Raw genomic sequence first — 21949 nt, forward strand, 5'->3', positions numbered from 1 at the left:
AAAAAAACAACCAAAAAAACAGCTTGTTATTCAAGTGTTGATGCGCAACAACGTGACGTACATGATTAAATAACACAACCGGATGACTTTTGTCGGTGGCAGTGGCACCCGTAAATGTTGGGTGTTACTTGCAATACAAGGGAGGAAGAGACGTGAGGACGACACCTCCAATCACTAACTGGCTAAAAAAGTTCTGGACACTCCAGAGTGGACAAATCAGCTAATTAAATGTGTAAAAAAGAAAAAAAAAAAAGTCTTTCTTTTCACCTTTTTTTTTTTTTACCTGAGTTAACAGGTTGAATCAGTGCTTTTACCACAGTCTCAGTTGGCACAAGTATTTGTACTTCTACCTGAGTAATGAATGTGTGTACTTTTGCCACCTCTGCACACACTAAATAAACCTCAGGGGACTCGCAGTCAGCGACACTTTGGTAGTTTCACTTTGAACACACAGTCAAAAAAGCTTTGGTCTTGCAAATAATTCCCCGCAAAATGAAATCATCCTGCTTATTTGCAGTTGTCAGTAATCGAGGGAGTGGAGTGTGAGTGTGTGTGTGTGTGTGTGTGGGGGGGGGGGGGGCACAATTTTAGATTCTGACAGTGAAAACACACTTCCAAGTGGTCTAAAACAATCATCTTACACCACAATAAAAGTGGAAGTGAGGGCAATTAAACGTACACACTGGATGTTTGGGTCAGAGGGCAGCAATTATCTTAGAACAATGTGAAACGGTTATAATTATCATGTTTGGAGTGCATTTGTTATGCAAAGACGTTGAAATCTTTTGAAAAGCCTTTAATTAAAAAGAATAATTCCCTCAACTGCGAAAAGTAACAAAAGGAAGAACGGAACAATAAAGAAAACATTTCTTAGTTGAATCATTCTCTTTATTTCAGCTGTGAGACCGAATGAAACATGTAATTTTGTGAAGTAAAACAAACCATGCTAATTGCGTAACATTAACCCTGCGTACAGTAAAGAATATTTGTGCATACACACACACGAACACACAGTGTGGGGCAGCTGCAGGGCTAATTTGTTTTGAAGGAATTAATTAGACACTATTAGGGAAGAAACAATGGGGTAGAGGCTGGGTGTTTAACGATGGGACGTCAAAGAATCTAACGTGTCACGGAACAATAGGCTAATATCCACCCACTGCTTCCAGGCTACCACTCAATTACTCTATCACACGCGAGGACCAGCTACACACAGAAAGAACAGCGAGCAACTGCTGCATTGTGATCAGCTCTGAATCTTAATATTCATTAATGACAGCGGAGGGTTGCGTTTGTAGAACTGTTTGTGCGCGCGCGTGTGTACTTTTCATGGTACTTCTGATGGAGCAGATGTCTTAGTATCCAGTCTTACACCTTCGAGGCAGACACTGCGGGTGCTGTTGACGCGTCACCAGTTGATGAACCGAAAATCCAATTACAGAGCAAAATGCAGAGGAATGGCCTGATATCACTTCTATTCTCGCCTTATGCTGATTCCCTCAGATCTCAATCCAATCTAATTCCGCTCTCCTCTCAACACCTTCCCACTCTCCTTCCCTAAAGCTGCTTTAGTGCTGTGCTCCACGGCTGCAATCCAAGCGGCTCACACCTTGCACCCTCCTCGTCTTCACCCCCGCCCCCCTCAGAGCCATTTCTTTACAACGGCCAAGGCAGAGTTGAAGGTGAACTGAGCTTGATGGGTTCCGCGGTGAGCCAGCAGCAAGGAGCCCGCCTCGGGACTGTGGCCCGCCGCCAGTAGCTCTGCAGCAGCTTTCTCTACATCCCAGCCTCCCTCCTGCTGCTGGGACAGCATGTGAGAGCTGAGTAGAGGGTACAGGGCTGAGGAGACGCAGCCCACCAGGAGACCCGCATCCAGGAGTAATGACAGGAGCTCGCCGTCGCAGGAGGAAGCTGTCTCCTGGTGGAGGAGAAAAAAGAGGAGAGACGTTAAACAAAGAAGCAGCGACAGAGGCTGGAAACATTTTTTTGTAATCCCCGTTAGCATGAGCGGGGAGCGACAGCTACACTGATACCGAGCTCAGCGGACGTAATCCACCTGATAAACGTGGCTGCTTCTGCACTAATTCCAGCCTTGAGTGTGATTACACGCTTGAAGAATCAAGAGGTCAAAGTGAGGTCACATCCTGGGTTAACCCTGTTGCTGCTCTGCACACACACACACACACACACACACACACTCACACACACACACCTCCGCAGACACTCCAAAAAAAGCATCCTTAAACAGATCTTTACGTAATATTTTAATCCCATCTCCTGCTTCTTTACATCAATGAACTGCACACCCATTCAAAGGAGCGAGCGAGTGCTTTACAGGTCACGAGAAGCAAGGCTGGGTGCTGCTGGGGTTGCAAGTTTGTCCCGCTACCTCGCCGTGACTCAGCCACTTCTCCCCCGCACCCTCTCACCTGTTTACTGTCTCTATTATTAAGTGTGCGCTTGCATAAACTATATTTGCACACAAGCACGCAAGCACACACACACACACAACAGCGAGTTCCTGTCAGGGTATTTCTGGAGCTGCAGCAGATCAATTATAAATGTGGAGCTCATGTCTTCACTGCTGTACTAGAGAGGTGGAGAGGAGCCGGGTGAGTTTCTCTCCCTCACCTAGGAAATCTCACGTCTCTGACGGCATCTCTTTGTCCTCTTCAAACTACCAGAAACCAGGAAAAAAAGCAGCATTTTTGGATATTAGTGAACATCTCACAAGAGATTGGAGACCTGCCACTGACAGGAGTCGTGTTTCTGTTTAATCTGTTAAGCAAACTTTAGAAATGTAGTAGGAAATGAAGGAGTGTGGGGTGAGCTCTGCCTGCTTGTCAGAAGATGATGGGTTTGTCTCGGAAGTCTATCGGTGAAAAATTACATCCAGTGACTTTAAGATTCCCTTACGTTTTGCGCATGTACTCTTTTTTTTCGAAATGGACCTAAACAAACACACCAGTTTGTGTCAACCTTTCCAAATGCACACAAATCCGTTCGCTAATAGCTGATCATATGACTGCTGACGCTGTGACTGAGGTGCGATATGCAGTACTGGAGGCAACATCAACTTTTAAAAACACGACTGAACACCCCATTTACATGCTGACGGCGTAGTTTCATCAAATAAGGGTGTTTTATTCTGTCCGTATGGCTTGTAGGCAGGAGGTCTTTGCAGTGCCACAAAATGTAATCGAATTTGGACATCCTGCCATTTGAAAATTGCAGGAGGCCACAGCGCGACTGTTTTTCGACGCGCGGTCCAACAGAGAACATATTTATTATATAATCAGGTCAGATTTTAATGTCAGGAACATCCAAAGTTAGGAACGTTATCACCGGGACCACACGCTTCCACTCAGGATGGACTCAAGCATTTTATATGATATAGTCATTCCGATAGAGGAGGAGAGGAAGGGCGCTGATGTGTAACAGTTACAGGCGTGCAGTACATCATGTATGTATACTCATTTAATTTGTCTCCTCCAATTAGAGGAAGAACCGGATGAAACATGACAACGTGAAGGAGGGAGGTTGGGAAGGAGGGAGGGACAGACAGGGATGTTTCTGGTTATAATGAGAATTAAGGGGAGGGGGGGGCAGATGGGGTGGTGGTGGTGTATGACAGTGATCTTCGGAGAAAGGAGGCAGACGTGTTCTGAGAGCATCAGATACATCCACTTTTTAAGTGCACCAACTGTTTCCAATGGCTGAATGCACACCAAGAGCCAAGCTCGGGCACTTGACAACTTGACACATCAGCTTCAAACGTTACGACTTTCCGGCTGAGATCAAATGTTCTTGGCGGGATCTCTGCAGCTGCTGTGAATATCGACCTATTTCAGAAAAGCAATATTGTACAAAGACGCTTCCGCGGCAGGTAGCAGGTTAGTGAAGAATGTACATCTGCTGGTTCAGTGTGCGAGGCGTCTACGTCCTCGTGTCCACGTCCAAGCGACGGGCTGGAACACTGACGCCGGGTAGCAGCCTGCGCTACGAAGCAGCTTTAAAGGGCTAGCGAGGTCAATTCAGGGTCAACACAGAGTTTCCTGAACTACAAAAATGGCTCCTTAACAGCTGAAAGAATTATGTTAGTCTGTTTTGATCCATCTACACCGTCCATTCATTTCATGGCTATCAGTAGTAACTACAGTCAGAGGTACTCCTGACACCTTTGGTTATACAGCACAGCAGAAACACATCACAAAGCAGATTACATAAAGTTAACAAGATGATGAAAATACTACGATGAGGTCAAATTAAAGATGATAAGCCAATAGAATAGTAGTATTAGTACACAAGCACCTGATGAGTCCATTTAAGCATTCACAGTCAGGTATTTCCTGCTTTGGCAGCAGCAGCTCTGTTCATTTGATCCTGTATTATATATTTATGTTGGTGGAAAAAGGATGGTTTGTTCCTCTTGACTGAAATATGCAGCTTGTCACCTCTCTATGGCGGTGACTGGTCATCACAAGTTCAACATTCTTGAGATTACTGGTTATTTTAACACACACACACTCGCACACACACACACACGCGCACACACACACACACACACACACACACAAACACACACACACACACAATGACCAGAAAGCTACTGAACCGCGAGGAGACATTTGCTGAATTTGACTGAATCCAGTATCGCTGACTGCTCCGATCGGGGCTTGGCACTGTCCTTTTAGACTCTCATCTGTGATTAAAAATGGCTGTTTGACAAATTTGACTCCATCTGACCTGAGGGCATTCCAATTACAGAAATCACCTTCAGCAGTGTGTCGCTGTGATGAGGACACCCGTACTGACTGGCTCCCAGATTAGGACGCCAGCGATGGAGGCTCTCCCAGGTGGCATCCCAAAAATAAGACGCTAGACGTTCCCATGCCGTTCTGATTGAAATGTGACGTGAGATCAAGAGCCGGAGAAACGCGGGTGTGTGAGAGCGTCACACCTGCAGGTCCTGCTGCAGAGAGCAACAACCCATGTTTAAACTGCATCCAGTGAGTTGGGGAAGAACGAGGCGAATAGAGATTTAGGCTCTGTTTTGCTGCTGTTACAAATTTAGAAACCAGAAAATACACATTTTATGAGTAATTGCAGCTTCTTTTTTCTCCCTCTCTCTTTTTTTCCCCCTGGTCCAGTATAGAAAAGAAAACCACAGAGCAACACTGGAGCATAATGCTAGTTCTCTATGCACATTTTGACACACACACACACACACACACACACACACACACACACACACACACCTTAGGCAATTACTGCTTTGACGGTGTAAAGAGAGACAGCAGATGTGAGTCTTGGAGACAGCTGGATTGACAGCACAACTGCAAATAGATGTGAAAGAGCAGCAGAGAAATGGAGTGATGGAGGGGGATCTTGTTATCAGAGTGGAGCAGATCACTTCTGCTGTCCTTTGTGCAGTGTGAAAGCCTCTGTCACTTGCGGGGGGGGGGGGGGGGGGGGGGTAGACCACTGTAATGCAGCACACAGCAAAAATGACCTGTACTGTTTAATCTCATGATCGTTCTATATTTTACCTCTATAGTAATAATCCAGGTGAGATTGAAGGTTTTCATTCGACGCTGACTGACTGAGAGTTGAACATTTCCTCCTGTTGCACGTTACAAACATTTCTGCTGAAATAAACTTTAAGGGAAAACATGAGGTGGTTTTATGTGCCATCGTTCATTAAAAACACGTCTGAATTTTCTGCCTTTTTTGACGGCGGATCCGTGCGAAACATCGCAGGGGGCGTGAACTGAGGAGGCAGCATCAGCCGCCGCCGCCGCCGCCGCGTCGAGCTGCTGTATGAAGCGCTGCAGGGCAACAAGCTGCAACTTCTCAGTGATGTAACCAAATCTTTTTAAGAACGCCCTGCTGATTCACAGACTCACACCATGTGTAGCAGAAGCTCACAGAAAGATGGATAAAAGACAATTAGTCCTCCATTTTTAACATTTTTTTTTATTTTGCTGCCCCCAGAATTCTGGAAATGGTCGTATTAAATCACATCACCAGTGAGAACACGTGTCACCACGTCAACCAGGACTAAAATCTCTAGGATTGTAACTTGGAAGTCCACTAACCCTCGGTAGCCTATGTATCAAATTGCTGCTGAAGATGTTGCTCTCATGCAATATTTATTCTGTGAGTCTCCATCCACATTTTATTGGACAGTATATATATATACACATTTACATATATATATATTTCAATTATTTGCTTTCTTGGCAAAAGTTGAGAGAAGAAGCTTAATTTAGTACCGCTGCAGTGAGTTTAAGGAACCAAAACAGCAGCGTAAAGAGAGTGAATCTGTTTACAAGTAAATAAATATTGCCTTCCAGTGCTTCTATGGATCATAGTTTAATCTAAACTAAAACAAGACAATCAAAAAAAAAAAAAAAACGTGGAGTGGATTGTTTTTTTGAGGATGTGGTTTGTAGGGAGCAAGGCTAGTTGTTTTTCCCTCCGTTTCCAGTGGTTCTGCCGTGCTAACCTAATTATTTTCAGTCTGTAATTTCATTATAGGTGTAAAAGCATGAAAGCAGTATTGATTTCCCCATTTAACACTAAGCAAGTGTGCAAATGAGTGTCCTTTCCAAAACATAGAACTGTTTCTTTAATCACAGAAAGAGATCATTTCTTCTTTTAGATATTTGAGGACAAACAGTCAGAGCAAATTAGATTTTTTTTGAATGTATTTGTTCACATCTGTGGCTGTGGAGGTTTTCACTTCAAACCCAGCCATCTGATATTATTGATTCTCTTGCTCTCACATTTTTTATTCTGTGTGCGGTTGAAATACACCACAAACTGAGGTCGCGCTGTTCTTTTCTTATTTCCCACAATGCACTTTTACTTAGCTTTTCCTTTGCAAACACATTAAGTGAATACAATAGGACTGAAGATGATGTGCATCCATCATACTTTCATTTCTTCCTCAAAGGTCAACAGCTTGGACAACATGAAAACCTGTCCCTCGGTGAATGCAATGTGTGCTCAGCCTGTGTGTGTGTGTGTGTGTGTGTGTGTGTGTGTGTGTGTGTGCACGTGTTTCAGGTTAAACCCCTCTAAGTCTTCAATAAAGGTTCAAACAACAGCTTGTCTATCTCCTCAGTGAGTTCGAAAACAAGAGGCATCATCTGTCTCCTGTATGGGCTCTTGTATCCACAGCTGGCGCGCGTTGAGCGAATGAGCAAACACTCGCTGCGACAAGAGAAACGGTGAGACTTGCCCCGTGAAAGACAGCTGAGCTCGGTTCTCCTGCTTGTTTTCAGTGGCCACTTAGTCTTGCCTGATTGGTCAAGTCAATTTTTCACACCCTTGTTTTCTATTCTTTCCCTGCACGTCTCTGATTTCCTGTGTGCATCTTTCTTCGCTTTCTATTTCCTCTTGAGCTGACACCAGCTGAGAGCTTAATTGGAATTACCCTACACGTACAATGACTAATACATAATGCATAGCCAAACCTTCTTTTATCATTTAAATCATAAAGCTTCTTTGGAATGCCAGACAACACACACAACTATCTCTCCTTTTCTCTCCTCCTTTTAACTCCATCTCTCCATCTTAGCTGTCCCTAGGCTTTGCCGGTGCGCGTGCACGCACACACACACACACACACACACACACACACACACACACACACACACCGAACAGTCCTTGCTTACAGCTCGATATGATTGAAAGTGACAGAAGAGGAGGCTGTGAAGCCAAAAAGTAAAAATAAAAGTGGGCTGTGACGCACATGAGCCAACACAAACACACACTAGACACACACAAAAACACACACACACATACACACAGGCACACAAGCAATGAGCAAATCAGGGATAGACACACTGTGAGATTAACGGTCTAATATGTCACGAAAGCTGTAAACAAGCCCACTTAAACAAGCAATTACACACGTTATCGTTCAATCACACAAACAAACTCTTGTCTAACTTCCACTGAGCGAATGGAAATGTGATTCTTTTGACAGGTACATGCACAAGAACGCACACATGCAAAGTCAATCATGACATAAGGAAGAAACTGCAAGTTATGAAAGAATTTAAAGTAATACTACTATAGAGTGTATTTTGCTTTTCAAGTACTCATGAATAGATGTCTTCAGCTCACAAAAAGGGGTTTTTCCAGCCTTAATTTTCTCTCTGAAGCCCCGGGATCCAGAAAAAAGCTAGCTGCATATATTAAGCTTTAAGCTAATGGCTACAAAAACAGCTAGAGAAGCAAAACAATGAAAAAAAAAATCCCAAATAATTTTGCATAGAAGCTGTGAGGTGCATCATCCAGTATAATCCACATCGTCTATATCCAGCTGTTAGCTCAGTAATCCACAAGCACTTTGATTTGAGCTCAAATAAACGGCTCAATCATGAACGAGCTGATGTTAGCCTTCGGCCTCTATTAGCTTCAAGCTAAATAAACATGGCTAGCTTTGTCTGCATTTTGTAGTCAGACAAAAGTGATGCAGGAGGGAATAAAAACGACTCTGTGAGCTCAAGAAACCTCTTTCTGAATATAGAAAAATACTCTTTTTGGTTAACATATCACTTCAACCAAGCACCAAAGCAAGCACCTGATACAGAAAGACAGTGAAATGATATAAAAGTTGTGAGATTTCAGGGCAGCAACTTCATGACAAATGTCTCCAAACACGCAGCAGTGTCTGAACAAGCTGTATCTCACGTTGACAGCTCAGTCATGCAGGCAGGACAGCGCTTATCAGCCCTTTATCTCAGTTTATCAGGTTGGTGTTAACCCCTGGCTCCAGCGCTCCCCTCTGCACATCCACAGCCCATTCATCTTCTCTTGGCGGAGCAGAAGAAAGCAGAGAGGAAAGGCAGGGAAGTTTGGAGGGGAGGGAATGAGTGGAGATGTGGAGCCTGACAATACTTTGAACGCTGCTCCAAATGAAAAATAATAAAAGCTCCGCATCATTAAGAACAAAGCAACCTCTTCCATGCTATGTTTTTTTTTTCTCTACCTCTGCTTGGCTGCATTCTAAATCCCACTCTTTTATTTTCTTTACTCTCTCCTTCTGTTTTCCACACCCCACTGTGGCCTCCTCAAAGAGAACTCTAACTATTAACCTTCTACATCGTAGAGAACTTCAGCCTAGCGCATATCTCACGCTACAGCTAAATAAATTGCACCTATTTAATTTACTTCTTGTGTCAAGTGAGATTTCTCTAACAACATTTTAATTAAAAGCTATTCTTGTGAATTAATTTTTCTAATTGTCATCTCAGGGGCATCTCTCTTTTATATAAAAATGTGTTCACGGTGAGGAAAACAATACGAACAACAGTCATCTATGACCTGAGATGAAGAGAAGAGAACGCACCCCGGTGAGGCAGCGCGGCAAGATAAGGCCTGCCAGTCATGCGGAGTGGCGTGTCATTTTCATGTTCTAATCAAGAGCACTGCGCGTTGCAAGGCTGATCAATTTACACAGCAATGGAACCAAAATCAACCCAAGCGTGTTAATACATACATGAAAAGCCAGGTGAATTAAGAGTGACATTTAGGAAATCTTTCACGTGGTTTTCCGACAGTGATAATTTAATTTTGCCTGGCACGACGGAGTGAAACAACTGTGACAAAAGAGCACACCTCAATAAAACGATTGAAGTAATTATAAAGTACCAGCAGTCAATTAACATTCAAGCTTCCTCACTTCACTCGCTGAATTTCTGATGAACCGAGCCGAGCTGCAATCAATTATTTCTGATCTTCCTGCGGTTTAGATCTCCTGATCCCCTAACCGACAGCGGCTGTCACGGCCGGACTTTCCAGATTGATAACAGACCTGTGAGTGCTGTGCTCTTGTATCACATTGAATTTTGTCAATGATGAGCCACGTGCAGGCTGCTGAAAGGTTAGAGGAGGACCAGTGAACTAGTCAACAGTGTCCAGATCAAGTAAATGACCCAAAAACAGGATTTCAAATGTCAGCTTCCAGTGTTCGGCCACGCAGGTCGTTTGGGGTTTATTCGCCCCAGTTTTCTGTCTGAGACACCATCCTGGTGTAATGGATGAAAACGTAAGGGTTTAACTATGAAGCACATTGACAGCGAGTACTCCTGTCAAGGTGAGACAAACCTGTTTTAAAACAAGCGGTGATGAATGGCGTCTCACGCACAATGAAGTTTTGATCTTTGGTAACGTGACAGGGAGGTGAAACCTGACGACATGTGAAGTTAGCATGAGAAATAAGACAGGTGCACGCACCCTAGCGCAAATGCACAGGAGAAAACACACGTTATGCTGCTTCACGTGAAAACAAAAGCAAATTTGATGTAAATCAAATGTTTGTTACATCAGGTTTACTCCCTAACCTAACCACTAGGTGACGCTATGACTTAAATTCAATTTGTAGATATCCATAAAACATCCATTCCAGAATTTTGGTGAAAATCGACCGCGTCCATTATCTCCTTTGGGATAATTATTCAGTCTTCAACAGCACTTCCCCTGAGCAAAGACATCATGCATTCATTCCACAAAGAAAAAAACACTGAAGTCTGGTGAAGTATTTCTTTGGTCCTCCTATACACACAAATACAAAACTTCTCAGTACCTTTAACTGTAGTAGGAATTTCCTGTTTACTTTGGGATAATGACATCAGAGCTTAGAAACAGTCCCTTTGAAAATGGTTGAAAGTGAATAATCTTTAGTGAAACAATGTCCCTGTTTTTTTAAACATAAAACACTGAAATACACCGAACAAAAACATAAACCGCAGCTTTCAAATTTTTGCTGTGATTTTCAGTTTGAGAAATACCTTCAGATTTATTCTGAGGTCACACACCTGTTAGCACTGCTTCTGAGCATATTTCCTCTTTGCTAAAATAAGTCACCTCATTTGCTTGTCAAGAAAAAAACATCCCCACGCAGACATTCCTCGCATCACTATACCACAGATGTCACAGGTCAACAGAAGCCTTCTGTACGCTGCTAGTTTTTGCACACAGATTCAATAAACTGTACATTTTATTGCAGAGGGATGATTTCACGTACCTGCAGTTTTAGTTGAAGTTTTTCAAGCACAAGTAGATAAAATATTTATAAATCTTGTGTGACATTTTTCATTAATTCTGTGTATAAAACCAAAACTATCAAATTGATGAGATGCAGTAGCAGAAGGCGCTGAATCGATCCATTCTCTGTTATCCTGCACCTTTTACTAACACATTTTTTCGGCCAAATGTGTTTGCTTTTGTTTGTAAAGACCGAAAACTGTGTGTCAGAGTTAAAAGTTACACCGACTTAAAGTTCAATTCCTAAAAATGACATCCAACTGTTTTCCCGTTAAGAGTTTATGAATATTCAATATTTTTCCCCCTCTCAGAGGTTTGACTGCTGGATGAAGAATGCTTCCCACTTCACCGAAAAGTCAGTTCTCGACTTAAGTGCACTTGAGGCTTCAGGCATTCACATCATGCTTTGTGATTGGCTCAAGGCAAGTTGTGATGTGGTAAACGATGCCCTTAAGTACACATCTAAAACTCAGATTTAAGGTGAGGACACAGAGACTTTCCACATGGCGCACTAATGTGAAAACAGCCTTTTAGAGGAGCGCACGCATCTGTCTGCACAGTTAGGAAGTGAAGAGACCTTTAAAAATACTTTAAATCAGTCAGTGACACTGTACTTGAGGAGGTATTAGGAGTAGAAGAAGAAGTGGGTAAAAACACACCTTACACACCATCGAGAAATGCTCACGCGCATACAAAAAAGATTAGATACAGAGAAAATAAATACACATCCACAGCGAGCCGAGGCATTTTCAGATGTGCTGGATGTAAGATGATTTCGCTGTGTCTCTATTGATGTTATCTTCAGATGAACACTGTTTTGCGCTGCTCCAAACATGCCCTGGTTCATTCATGTCTAAACAGTCGTATCAGGCAGAGGCACGCTGATTCCTCAAGACACAACAGCACACTTCCCGTCTCACTCAATTCCTGTATCTCTATGTCTTATTCATCCAGGGTACTGCGAGTGTTGATCGCAAGATGAACTGAGAGAAGTCAGAATTTCTAAGTGATTAGTGATAGCTTACTTAAGGTGAAACAGTATACAGGAGACAGATGCGGTAGTTTAAGGACACTGAAGTTCCTACAAGTTTGGATAGACTTGTTGTTGGTATTGAGCCTATCTGCATTGGTTGCTACAGTAAAGATGTAGGGGTCAGTGAACTACACACGCTGATCCATCATCTCTCCTGCCAAAAACGTGTACCATCAAGTCACGATGCAGAAGTTCACTGACGTATCACGCAACCTAAACGATGGCGGAAGCTGGTGTTCAGTGCAATGTGCTGGGCAGCAGTCATGGCGCCCCTCACTGTGCAGTGAGAAGTATGGTGCCTTTGCTCCCCAGCGTGGCGGGAACGTGTAGTCCTCAAAACCTTTGATGACAATACAGACTTAAGGATGGGTAATTTTTGCTCCCTTATTTATGCTGTGACTGATGCAAAAAGACACAGTGAAATCCAAGCATCCAGACGCATCGGTAGAATTCTGATTGGAATCACTTTTCAAACCACCTTCCAATCAGGTTTGGGTTGGATTTTCCAATATTTCATGTAGTTCTGCTGTCCACACTGTCTAGAAATGTATCTGGTCATGCCAAAAACAACAGCCTGAACAAAGGCTTGGTGGCAATGTTTGCATGATTCAACTACCTCCAAGGTTAATGAGGTTGTACGTCCCTGGCACCCCTGCTCCACCGTGCAGCTCGTCAGTCCTGCTGTAGCCTGCTCTGTAGCCTGCTCTGTAGCCTGCTCTGTAGCCTGCTCTGTAGCCTGCTCTGTCCCCCCCCCCCCACCCATGCTCTCCTGTTACATTGTCATACATTTGCTTCCTTTATAACATCCCTGCTCATTTGATTTCTCCTCCTCTAAACCTGTTTCTCCGTTTGACTCCCACATCTACATCACGTATCTTTTGCCTTCACACCGGGCCTCCCTCGGCTCGGCTCCTTTCTCTGTGGGATAAAAGCTCAGGTGTACAGGTGTAGCAGCTGTAACGTTTCATTTCATAGACGCTCTGTACCTTAATAGTGAGGCTTTGTCTTATCTGATCTAAGAAAAAAGAGGGTCTGCGGGGTTTGAGAGGCCCACTTTGTGACAATTTCTTATCTGATATGGAAAGAGCAGAACATGGCCCACACAGTCTTCAACGATTACTCCTGTTATCTACGCAGGCTTTCCAAAACTGGAGGGCTCTTATCAAGTGGATGAATGTTACTGGGTTATATTCCTGTTAATATTCTTGGAGAACTTAAGGCTTAATCTTACTGTACCTTTTTTTCCCCTTGTCTTCTTAACCCTTTTTTCCACATTCTGGACCTTGCTATGATAAGCTAATGACTGTTTGCTATACCTTCCTATTTACAATATACAGTAGAAATGAGTGGGACCAATCCAATATTCTGGAAAAGGGAAAAAAGGCTTATTTCCAAAACTGTTGAAATGTTGGTAAGGTATGAAATGTCACCTTGGGCTTTTCAAACAAAAGAATGAGTTGTTGCCTCCTGTTCAGCACTGTCTGAACTGAAACTGGGGCTCATGCCTGAGTCCACATGGTTTGCATTGAGGTGTTTAGCAGATTCAGTGAACTAAGAACTAAGGAAATGTCCCAAAAAAAGAAATGCAAATTAAAGCTGCAAGCAGCGTTGTTAGGGCCTGAGCCCCCGCCTAACCGCGGCCGGATCGCCGGCCCAAATCCAACGGTGTAATCGGCAAATCCCTAGGCCTTGTAGTTTAGGAGATACGAGCCTCAGTGCGCTGCACAGTGTGAGTGCAGAGTTGAGAGCCGGCCCTTTAAGAGCCCCTCCCTTCTCTGCTCGCTCTCTGCCATCTCTGTCAGAGCTGAGAGCAGAGGAGGATTTGGCAGTTTAACTGTGAAACACAGTCATAACTCAGCATATGTGGGTCAAAAGTGGAATGTAAAGACATCAGTGCGTAGAGTTTTTTCTCAGGAATTCAATGGTGTGCTTTTTGAAGGTGTGAGTGTTTTAGTTTAGAAGCTACAAGTGTTTGTTTGAGAGTATGTACATGAGGGCAGAGACCCTCCAATTGTGGTTTCCATGACTACAGTAAACAAATCTCTGCCATCTCTGTCAGAGCTGAGAGCAGAGCTGCCAGCTGGCCCATTAAGAACCCCTCCCCCGCTGCACTTTCTTTGATCTGTGCTAGAGTGGAGAGAGTGGAGGATTAAGAGAAATGTAGTGTGTAAAAGCTGAATAACTCGGCCTACGTTGGTGGAAAGTAACACAAAATACCATATTTTTGTAGGGATTTTTGTCAGGAATACAGTGATATGTTTTTAAAAGCTGTGCGATGTATGGTATAGACGTGAGAAGCATTTGTTCGAGAGTATGTACCATGAGAGGACACGGCCTCCCCATTGACTTCCATTGTAAGCGTGAAACGTGTCTCCCCCACTTTGAGGGCTTATAAAATCCAAACCGAGTGCGTAGTATATTAGCCTTTAAAGATTTTTGAAGAGCACAGTTGGGAGAGTAATGTGTGAAAGTTTGGAAGCCCTGGCATTTACGGTTTAGGAGGAGATAGATTTTGTTCGGGGAGTAAAAAAAGTCCTGATTTTGACAGTTTTGTCCAATTTGTGGACATTCTGTTGGAGATAGGTGAGGGGTCAGAGTTTAAGAATTGTTCGTCTTGATGAGACGAGTCCAACGGTGTTGGTCCCATGTCTGTGGGAGTTTTGTGTGAGGAGTTATAGCGCGCGAAATTAAAAAAAATTATCTTTTTTTTGTGTGGCTCCCTAGGTGGCGCTATAGACTTTTGTGGCGTTTTTGTTTTTGATTAGTGAATGTTGAGACATACCGAACGATTGTGCCGAAATTCAGCGAATTTCATGCATGTTCAGGGGGTCAAATTAGATTATGCGCGTTATGCGCATTATGCGCATATAGCGCGCACTCATTGAGAGCAAGAACAGTATAATACCAGGTTTTGAATGGGTGTGTATGTGAAAACTGGCTCCGGGCCGTCTGGCCCAGTTGCCTCATGGGTGTTGGGGGGGCCTGGGACACTGTTTAGTGTGTGTTTTTAGTGTTTTTAGTGCTGCTAATGTGTTGCTCTGCCGAGCAAACATAATAGGGTCTTCGCCAGAAGTACCTTCTGGCTCAGGCCCTAATAAGGGCTGTTTCCATTAACTGGTCTGGAGCAAATAAACTTGGCTATGCCATGTGCATTTTTATCAGCAGATGGTGGCATATGCATAATTAAGTATGAGTGCAAAAAAGTAGAGTAAGAACAAGGGGAAAAAAACCTGAGCGATCTTAAAGAAATACTTTCAGTTGGGAAAGCTGTAATCACCCTGTGATGCTAGCTAGTAGTGGCCATGTTACATGCTATCTAAAAATGAAGACAAAGACAGGTAATACAGAGAATGATGCTGGCGATGGAAACAGTTGGTCAGTCACGGGATGCGCTATGCCACAACAGGATAAAAAGGCCTTTTCATCTCACTCTTTGCATGAGTATTTGTCCATGCAAAGGCAAAAACCACATCAAGAGACTGGAAAGACATTTTTGTCAAATTAATTTCACAGTTTCCAACAGCCTTTTCTAATTACATACTTTGCTATATGCATCAAAATGCGTCAATGGAAACCCAGCTCGTGATCCTTACTACAGTCATGTTGTTGATGCGATCCAGAGTCAGCTTGAGTAGTTGATCATCTCCGCTTTCGGCCATTAGTTTGAGCGCCGGCTGTTGGAGGTTCAGCTGGTCCTGGAGCAGCAGATTAGCTATGTGTCTGATACACTGGGGAGGAAGAGAGAAATGATAGATGAATAGATGTGTGGAGGAATGGTTTAAAGATGGAGGCGGAGAGATAAAAGCAAAAGTGGGATGAAATTATGGGAAAGTAATCAGAAGATGGTTAAAAAAAGGGGGGGGGGTGAGGAGGAGATGAAGGGAAGAGAGTAGGCAGTAAAGGTTATTCCATGTGCATATACTGTACAGACATAGTAGGTCCTCACACACACACACACACACACACACACACACACCAGACACACAATCCCGTCGCCGTCCAATCCAGTAATATATGGATCTCACAATGCAATCTGACTCCTCGGCTCTGGTGGTTTCATTCCAGCAGATTCAAATTAAAGCTGTTCAGAACAGAGTAAAAGACCTTCTTCTCCACCTCCCACCCCCTTCCCACACTAATATTAGACAGCCAGGCAGACACTAGCCTATTCACACTGAATAGCATTAGCGCTAAACTAATATCACAGTCAGCTGGCGTTAGACATACAGAATGGCATTAGGCTTACCACTTCCATGGTGCTCAGCAGGGCATGAATAGCATTAGAGTCTGTCAGATATCAACGGGCAGCTAGCACCTATAGTAGGTTGCAAAAAGCACTGAGCTGATGCTAACATGCTGTTACGGGTTATATGCGTAATAGCTTGAGGCTTCTGTGTTAAGATATGGGGGGAAATGGTGGCAAAGGAGCGAGGTTACACTAAATGCAAACAAGCTTAGTCCAGTATTTTTGATAGCAATGGTCATAGTGGATGAATCAGAAGGTGTTTACTTTGGCTCAAAATATGAAATATTTAACACTCGCTGCAACATTAATTTCCTCTGTGCACAGTCTTCTCACAGGTTCAGCCACATATTGCTGTAGCGGTAGTACCCTGATAAAGGTACTTCTGAATAAAAAAGATTATTTTGACCCATCAGAACCTCAATCAACTGATTTTTCTCTTTTCTGGAGCCCATGTTCATGTACTACACATGGAGTAGTTGGTGTTTACCTGTGCGGGAAGCTTGTGTTTGCTATTATAGAGAGATCGCACCATGTTGACAACCTGCTGACCCAGGTCTACTTTGACCTCCGACCCCTGGCAGCGGGTCAGCAGAGCTGAGGTCAGCACCACCCAAGGGTTACGTTCCGACTCAGCCCTGGAGACAGAGAACAACATAGAGCTATGCATGAGAATTACACGTGTGTGTGTGTGTGTGTGTGTGTGTGTGTGTGTGTGTGTGTGTTACATCCTCTGCTGAGCTTTTGTGTCTTCTGTGATTAAATACAAAAGTGAACTAACATGTGAACTATAAAATAAAAGACGATGACGGAACCATTTCATCTCGACTGTAATATTATTAATGCTCGACATAATTGTGCAGTTTAAACAGATTATGCTGACTATCAAGATTTTATGATGAGTACATCTGCACTGAAATATTCCTGACAATGAAACTATAATTTTAAAGACACTGTATGACTTGTATGTGCAAGAGCATATGTTAAATGTGTGATGCATCCCAAAAGCATGATTCAGTTAGACAAAGGCCACGTTTCGTTAGCTGACTGTATGACAGTACACCATATTGCATCAAAATGTATACATGAATAATCAGCCTCAATTCAAATCACTGACATGAAAGCGGACAGAATCATCAGGAGGTTTGCAGACGACAATGTGATAATTCACTGTGTGTTGACTCTCAGGCGATGAGTGAAGACCTTTGACCCCCGACACCCCCGCAGTGCATGTTCAAACATGCTGGATTTTCTCTCCTTCAGTGAGCTCCAGGGGGCGGACATCAGCAGGGATGAGGGTCAGTTTGATTACATTCTCCTTTAGGAGCTTTTCCAGATGCTTGCTAACGCTAAGTGATTAGCTACCATTAAGGCCAGCAAGTACCAGCGATGCTGGAGGCAATATGACCTTCACGGAGGGAGTAACTCATGATACACGTATTCTGCAGTAATGACGATATGCAAGGCAATTCATGTATAATTCATCAGAAATATTTGAGTAACTGAGGAAGAAAATTTCCCTCTAAGTGGGTAAAAATGAGGGAAAATACATTGACGAACTGCACCGTGGCATCAGTTTCACAGAATTTGGCAACTACATTGATAAATGGCACCAATGTATCAATAATGTAACACATGCTTAGGGTATTAAGATGTAACCCAGAACTGATCATTTGTCCAACCACCAATTTTCATGAATAAACATCGGTTGGTTTGTGTAAAAGAGAGAAACCAATGATAGAATATTATCTGTTAATCAGATCTTGATTGGCAGCTGAACTTATTAGTATTGTCATTAGCAAGGCAAGTGTCAGTATTGTATGATAAGCTCTCTAACAGCTGGCTGGTAACATTAGTGTTCTAGAGCTTCCTTCCACAAGTGTAGTTGTTAATGCATGACCATGGTCTCATTATATTTGTGTGAAGCCATACGAAGGGAATCAAACCACATTCGGAGCCCTTGTGAAGCTGTAAATATTCATACAGTGTATGGAGGGAAAGTTTCTGTACTGCTCCTAAGAAGAGCGCTGTCACTCATCCATCATCGGGGCTGCCTTATGCATAGACAGCAAAGCACGAGGGTAAAGATAGAAACAAGTTTCCTGTGGCTAGGATAGACGTTGACACTAGCACCGCTGGATATTACGTATGTGATTAACATGACAAGTAGCGCATTAAATATTGAGCAAGCAACGAGAAGGAGAAGGAGGGGATTGCAGATGAGAGGCAGAAAAACAACATCTGATGTGTATGTATGCTTTGTTTCACGCTTGTTTTTACACCATAACAATCAGATGTTAACTTTTACATCATAACAATCAGATGTTAACTTTTACACCATAACAATCAGATGGTAACATGCTAATAAGAAATGGGCTCGGCAATGAAAAGTGCTTGAGCATCACATTAGGCTGCTCAGGAGTCTTAATTAAGCAAGATAGAGAAGACGCTGAATACTGCATGTGCAGTAAAAGTGAGGAAAGGAAGAGAGGCTAGAAGGAAAAAGGTGGAAAAAGAAAGAAAAAAAGAAAGAAAGTCAGGATGGAAGCAGGGCTGCTGCGTTTGTGTGTGTGAGTCGAAATGGCAGCTCTCCATCCAGCTACCAGAGTGAGTCTTGTCCTGACAAGCTGCTTCACCTTTGGATGATGCGACCATGGGAGCAAACAGCATCCACTCAAGCTGCTGGCACGCTGCTGCTGCTTCCTGTGTTTTACCAGGGGATGAGGGGTGGAACTGCTGCATGCGACAAAGAGCGCCTGTGCGCTCACCAAATCTGTCACAGGGTGCAGTGTGAGTCACAGCCAGCTTCCGTTCGTGCTTTGAATCATGATTCAGTTTATGCAGAGTTTGTGGACAGACTAAAGGATAAGCTTTTGAGATGCAACACTCAATGTAGCTCCAAAAACAGCCTCTTGTGGTCTTACTGAAACAAATCTCCTCTCCGGAGGCAGTCGCACTTGCATCTCAACTATGTGCTGAATCAGACAAATAGCTGAGTAAAAAAATATGTTCCGCACACTGAAGTACCTTGGAAAAAAAAATCTCAAATAAGATTTTTCAAGGTTGTGTCATTCCTGGTTCTGTGTCCCCAATTATCACCATGGTATGTAGCAGCCGCCGCACATTTGTGCACAGTGAGCACAGATCAGATTTACGATTCAGGCTTCTTAGCTGTTCACAGAGCTAAATTACAGAGTAGTTAGTGTGTGTATCAACGCTGCAGCAAATTACCTTGAATGTTTTAAATGAGGACAACTAAAGAGACAAGACAAAGCAAAATCCATAATCACAAACTGTATTATGCTCGCAATTAAATTTGAAACACAACAGCTCAGTCTGCAGTGAGAGAAATGATCATAGCCGACTGTGGTGGCTTTACTAAAGCTGTCACACTCAGAAAGTCAGGGAAATCTGGGGGTGAACATGAAGCAGCTGTGCGGCCCAAACCTAATCCCATTTCTCCTGCTGCTTTTCTCCTCAATAGTTCAACTTCACACAAGATGACAATGACAACTCTGCTGTCCTTTACAAATAACCTTTAATGATGTTCATTCTGTCGCTTAAAATGCCAGAGTCCTGCATATATTTGTCCTCTGCCTTTGATACTGCACAACCGACTCCCTTGGATGCACGCCAGTCACCAATTTATTAGGTACACTTCCTCATTTTTGATGTTCCATAAAGGTATAGGAGACTTGCTTGAGCCGAATAAACTGTAAAATGAATGAAACGCCTCCACTCGCCTCCACAGGAAACAAGATAAATGCTTCTTCTTCTTCTTTTCTTTTAGATAATCAATGTTCCCCTTTACAATGCTTTAGCTAACACTGTAGGTATACGGATCTATTGTTTCCATAAGGACTGTTTACTTGCCATTTATTATTTGTTTCTCTCGGGTGACGATTAGCATGGACAAGGGAGGGTGAGCAGGTTCGGTTCAAATGGATGCTCCAGCTGGTCACACTACACCTTCATGGTAGCACCACATCAGAGGTGCCACGGGTTTGTTTTTTTTTTTGTTTGAGTTCATGTTTTTGCGACATCAACAATTACCCCTGTATGTTTGTATCCTTGGTAGCAGGGTAGGACTTAGGAGAGTTTGTTAAGGTTTGGTTTATGTTAATATTTTCATAACTGCTCCCATCAGAGTATTATGAATTAAATATTCTTTGTAAGGCCACTCATTATTTGGCCTCTTAGAAACACTAAATAAGAGACTTTATGTACAACTTGTGTTGCTTTGGAAATATGTGAAAGTGGAGATGGTCGGAGGGGCGTTGCAGTCAGCAGCTGAGGTTTGTGAAACTGGCGATGAAGGAAACTCTCCTGCCTGATCACCTCGGCTCATCAGAGAGTTAATAAAAGACCGGTTGGACTTTGTAATATAATCTGACAGCAGGACACAAATCTGATGTAACTTGAAAAAGGGTAACTATGATGTAGTGTGATCCAAGTAAAACGCTTAATTCAGTTTTGTATGTCTGTTGCCCTTTAAATTGATGCATGCAGTTACTAATATGCAAGTCCTGTTAATAGACGAGCCAAACAAGTCATTAGGAGTCCCTAAAGCTCACTGGGTATTCTTGTTTTGTCTACTGGAGGAAAACCTTCACTTTGAATTGCTGATCGAAACTCCTTGAAACACAGCTTGCTTTGATTGAGCTGAAAGGATAAACTCCCGACAGCATAACCTTGTATTGTCTCAGCAGTCCTCAAAGTACTGCTCACTTTTAATCGAGAACAACAGAGCGGGAGAAGAGCAATCACATCATTAGGCACTTATCGATAATTCAGCCAACACTCGCTGAGACTCATCAGACCCCAACTGGTGCAGGAAGCTCAGAGCCTGAAGCCTTGCGAAGATGTCTGTTCTCATTTTCTGCTCTTAACATCTATGAGGTCCCTTAGTGACTGGAGCTACGTCCCTTGCACACGTTGAGCAGAAGTCTCCCATTAAAATATCTTCAAGAGTCTGGGATTTAATTGACAAACAAACTCCAGTGAGTTGAATCTTTTAAGTAAAGCCCTCTGTTTCAAGTACTTTGTGCTAAACCGAGCTGAAGTAACCAGCTACTGAGTCCAGATTTCCCTGACAAATGAGATTGCTATCGATCTTCTTTTTGAACTACTACACAAAACACAACAAGATGTCTGCCTTACACTTCTTCCTTCATCATGGGGGGCCAAGCTTGAAGGAGCAGTATAAGCAGCTGTAAATCCTCCCATTTCTTCGCTCCTTCCAGCAGCTCCAGGAAGAGGGTGTTCCTTTTCTCCTCATTCTCCACGTCTTCTATCTGAATCTGGTAGGGAGGAAAGGTTGAAACTTATTAGGGAGTGAATGAAGGATTACTGCTTACCTAAAATTACCACCCTTGGCTCCATTAACTAGTCAATGTTGGTTCAAACTCACAACATACTGAAAGGAGTGTAGCCCTGTTCAATATAGAGGGTTCACTGTCTTTTTTTTTTTTTTTTTTCCTGAAATCAAATTCATAATGGCCAGAAAAGTGTTTTTGCTTAACGTTAAGATGTCACAGTTTACCACTTGGAACATTTGAATATTTGTTTTTTGTACTGAAATGTTCTAATTATCATTCAAATCTAGATTCAGG

At 43.0% G+C, this 21949-nt stretch overlaps 1 protein-coding gene across 1 annotated transcript in view; it reads right to left on the reverse strand.

Moving 5' to 3' along the window:
* Positions 1-879: 879 nt before the first annotated feature.
* nbas (NBAS subunit of NRZ tethering complex) overlaps positions 880-21949 on the reverse strand; it is a 160492-nt gene continuing 139422 nt past the window's right edge. The window contains exons 50-53 of the mRNA XM_086190518.1: positions 21498-21637; positions 16828-16975; positions 15688-15822; positions 880-1918 (exon numbers count right to left, since the gene is read on the reverse strand). Coding sequence (XP_086046644.1) covers positions 1643-1918; positions 15688-15822; positions 16828-16975; positions 21498-21637 — 699 coding nt within the window. The 3' untranslated portion in view covers positions 880-1642. The remainder of the gene's footprint in view (positions 1919-15687; positions 15823-16827; positions 16976-21497; positions 21638-21949) is intronic.

The sequence above is a fragment of the Aulostomus chinensis genome, chromosome 20 (genome assembly GCF_037954235.1).
Source record: "Aulostomus chinensis isolate RoL2024-O1b breed Wild chromosome 20, RoL_Achi_v1.0, whole genome shotgun sequence".
In the NCBI taxonomy this organism is placed as follows: domain Eukaryota; kingdom Metazoa; phylum Chordata; class Actinopteri; order Syngnathiformes; family Aulostomidae; genus Aulostomus; species Aulostomus chinensis.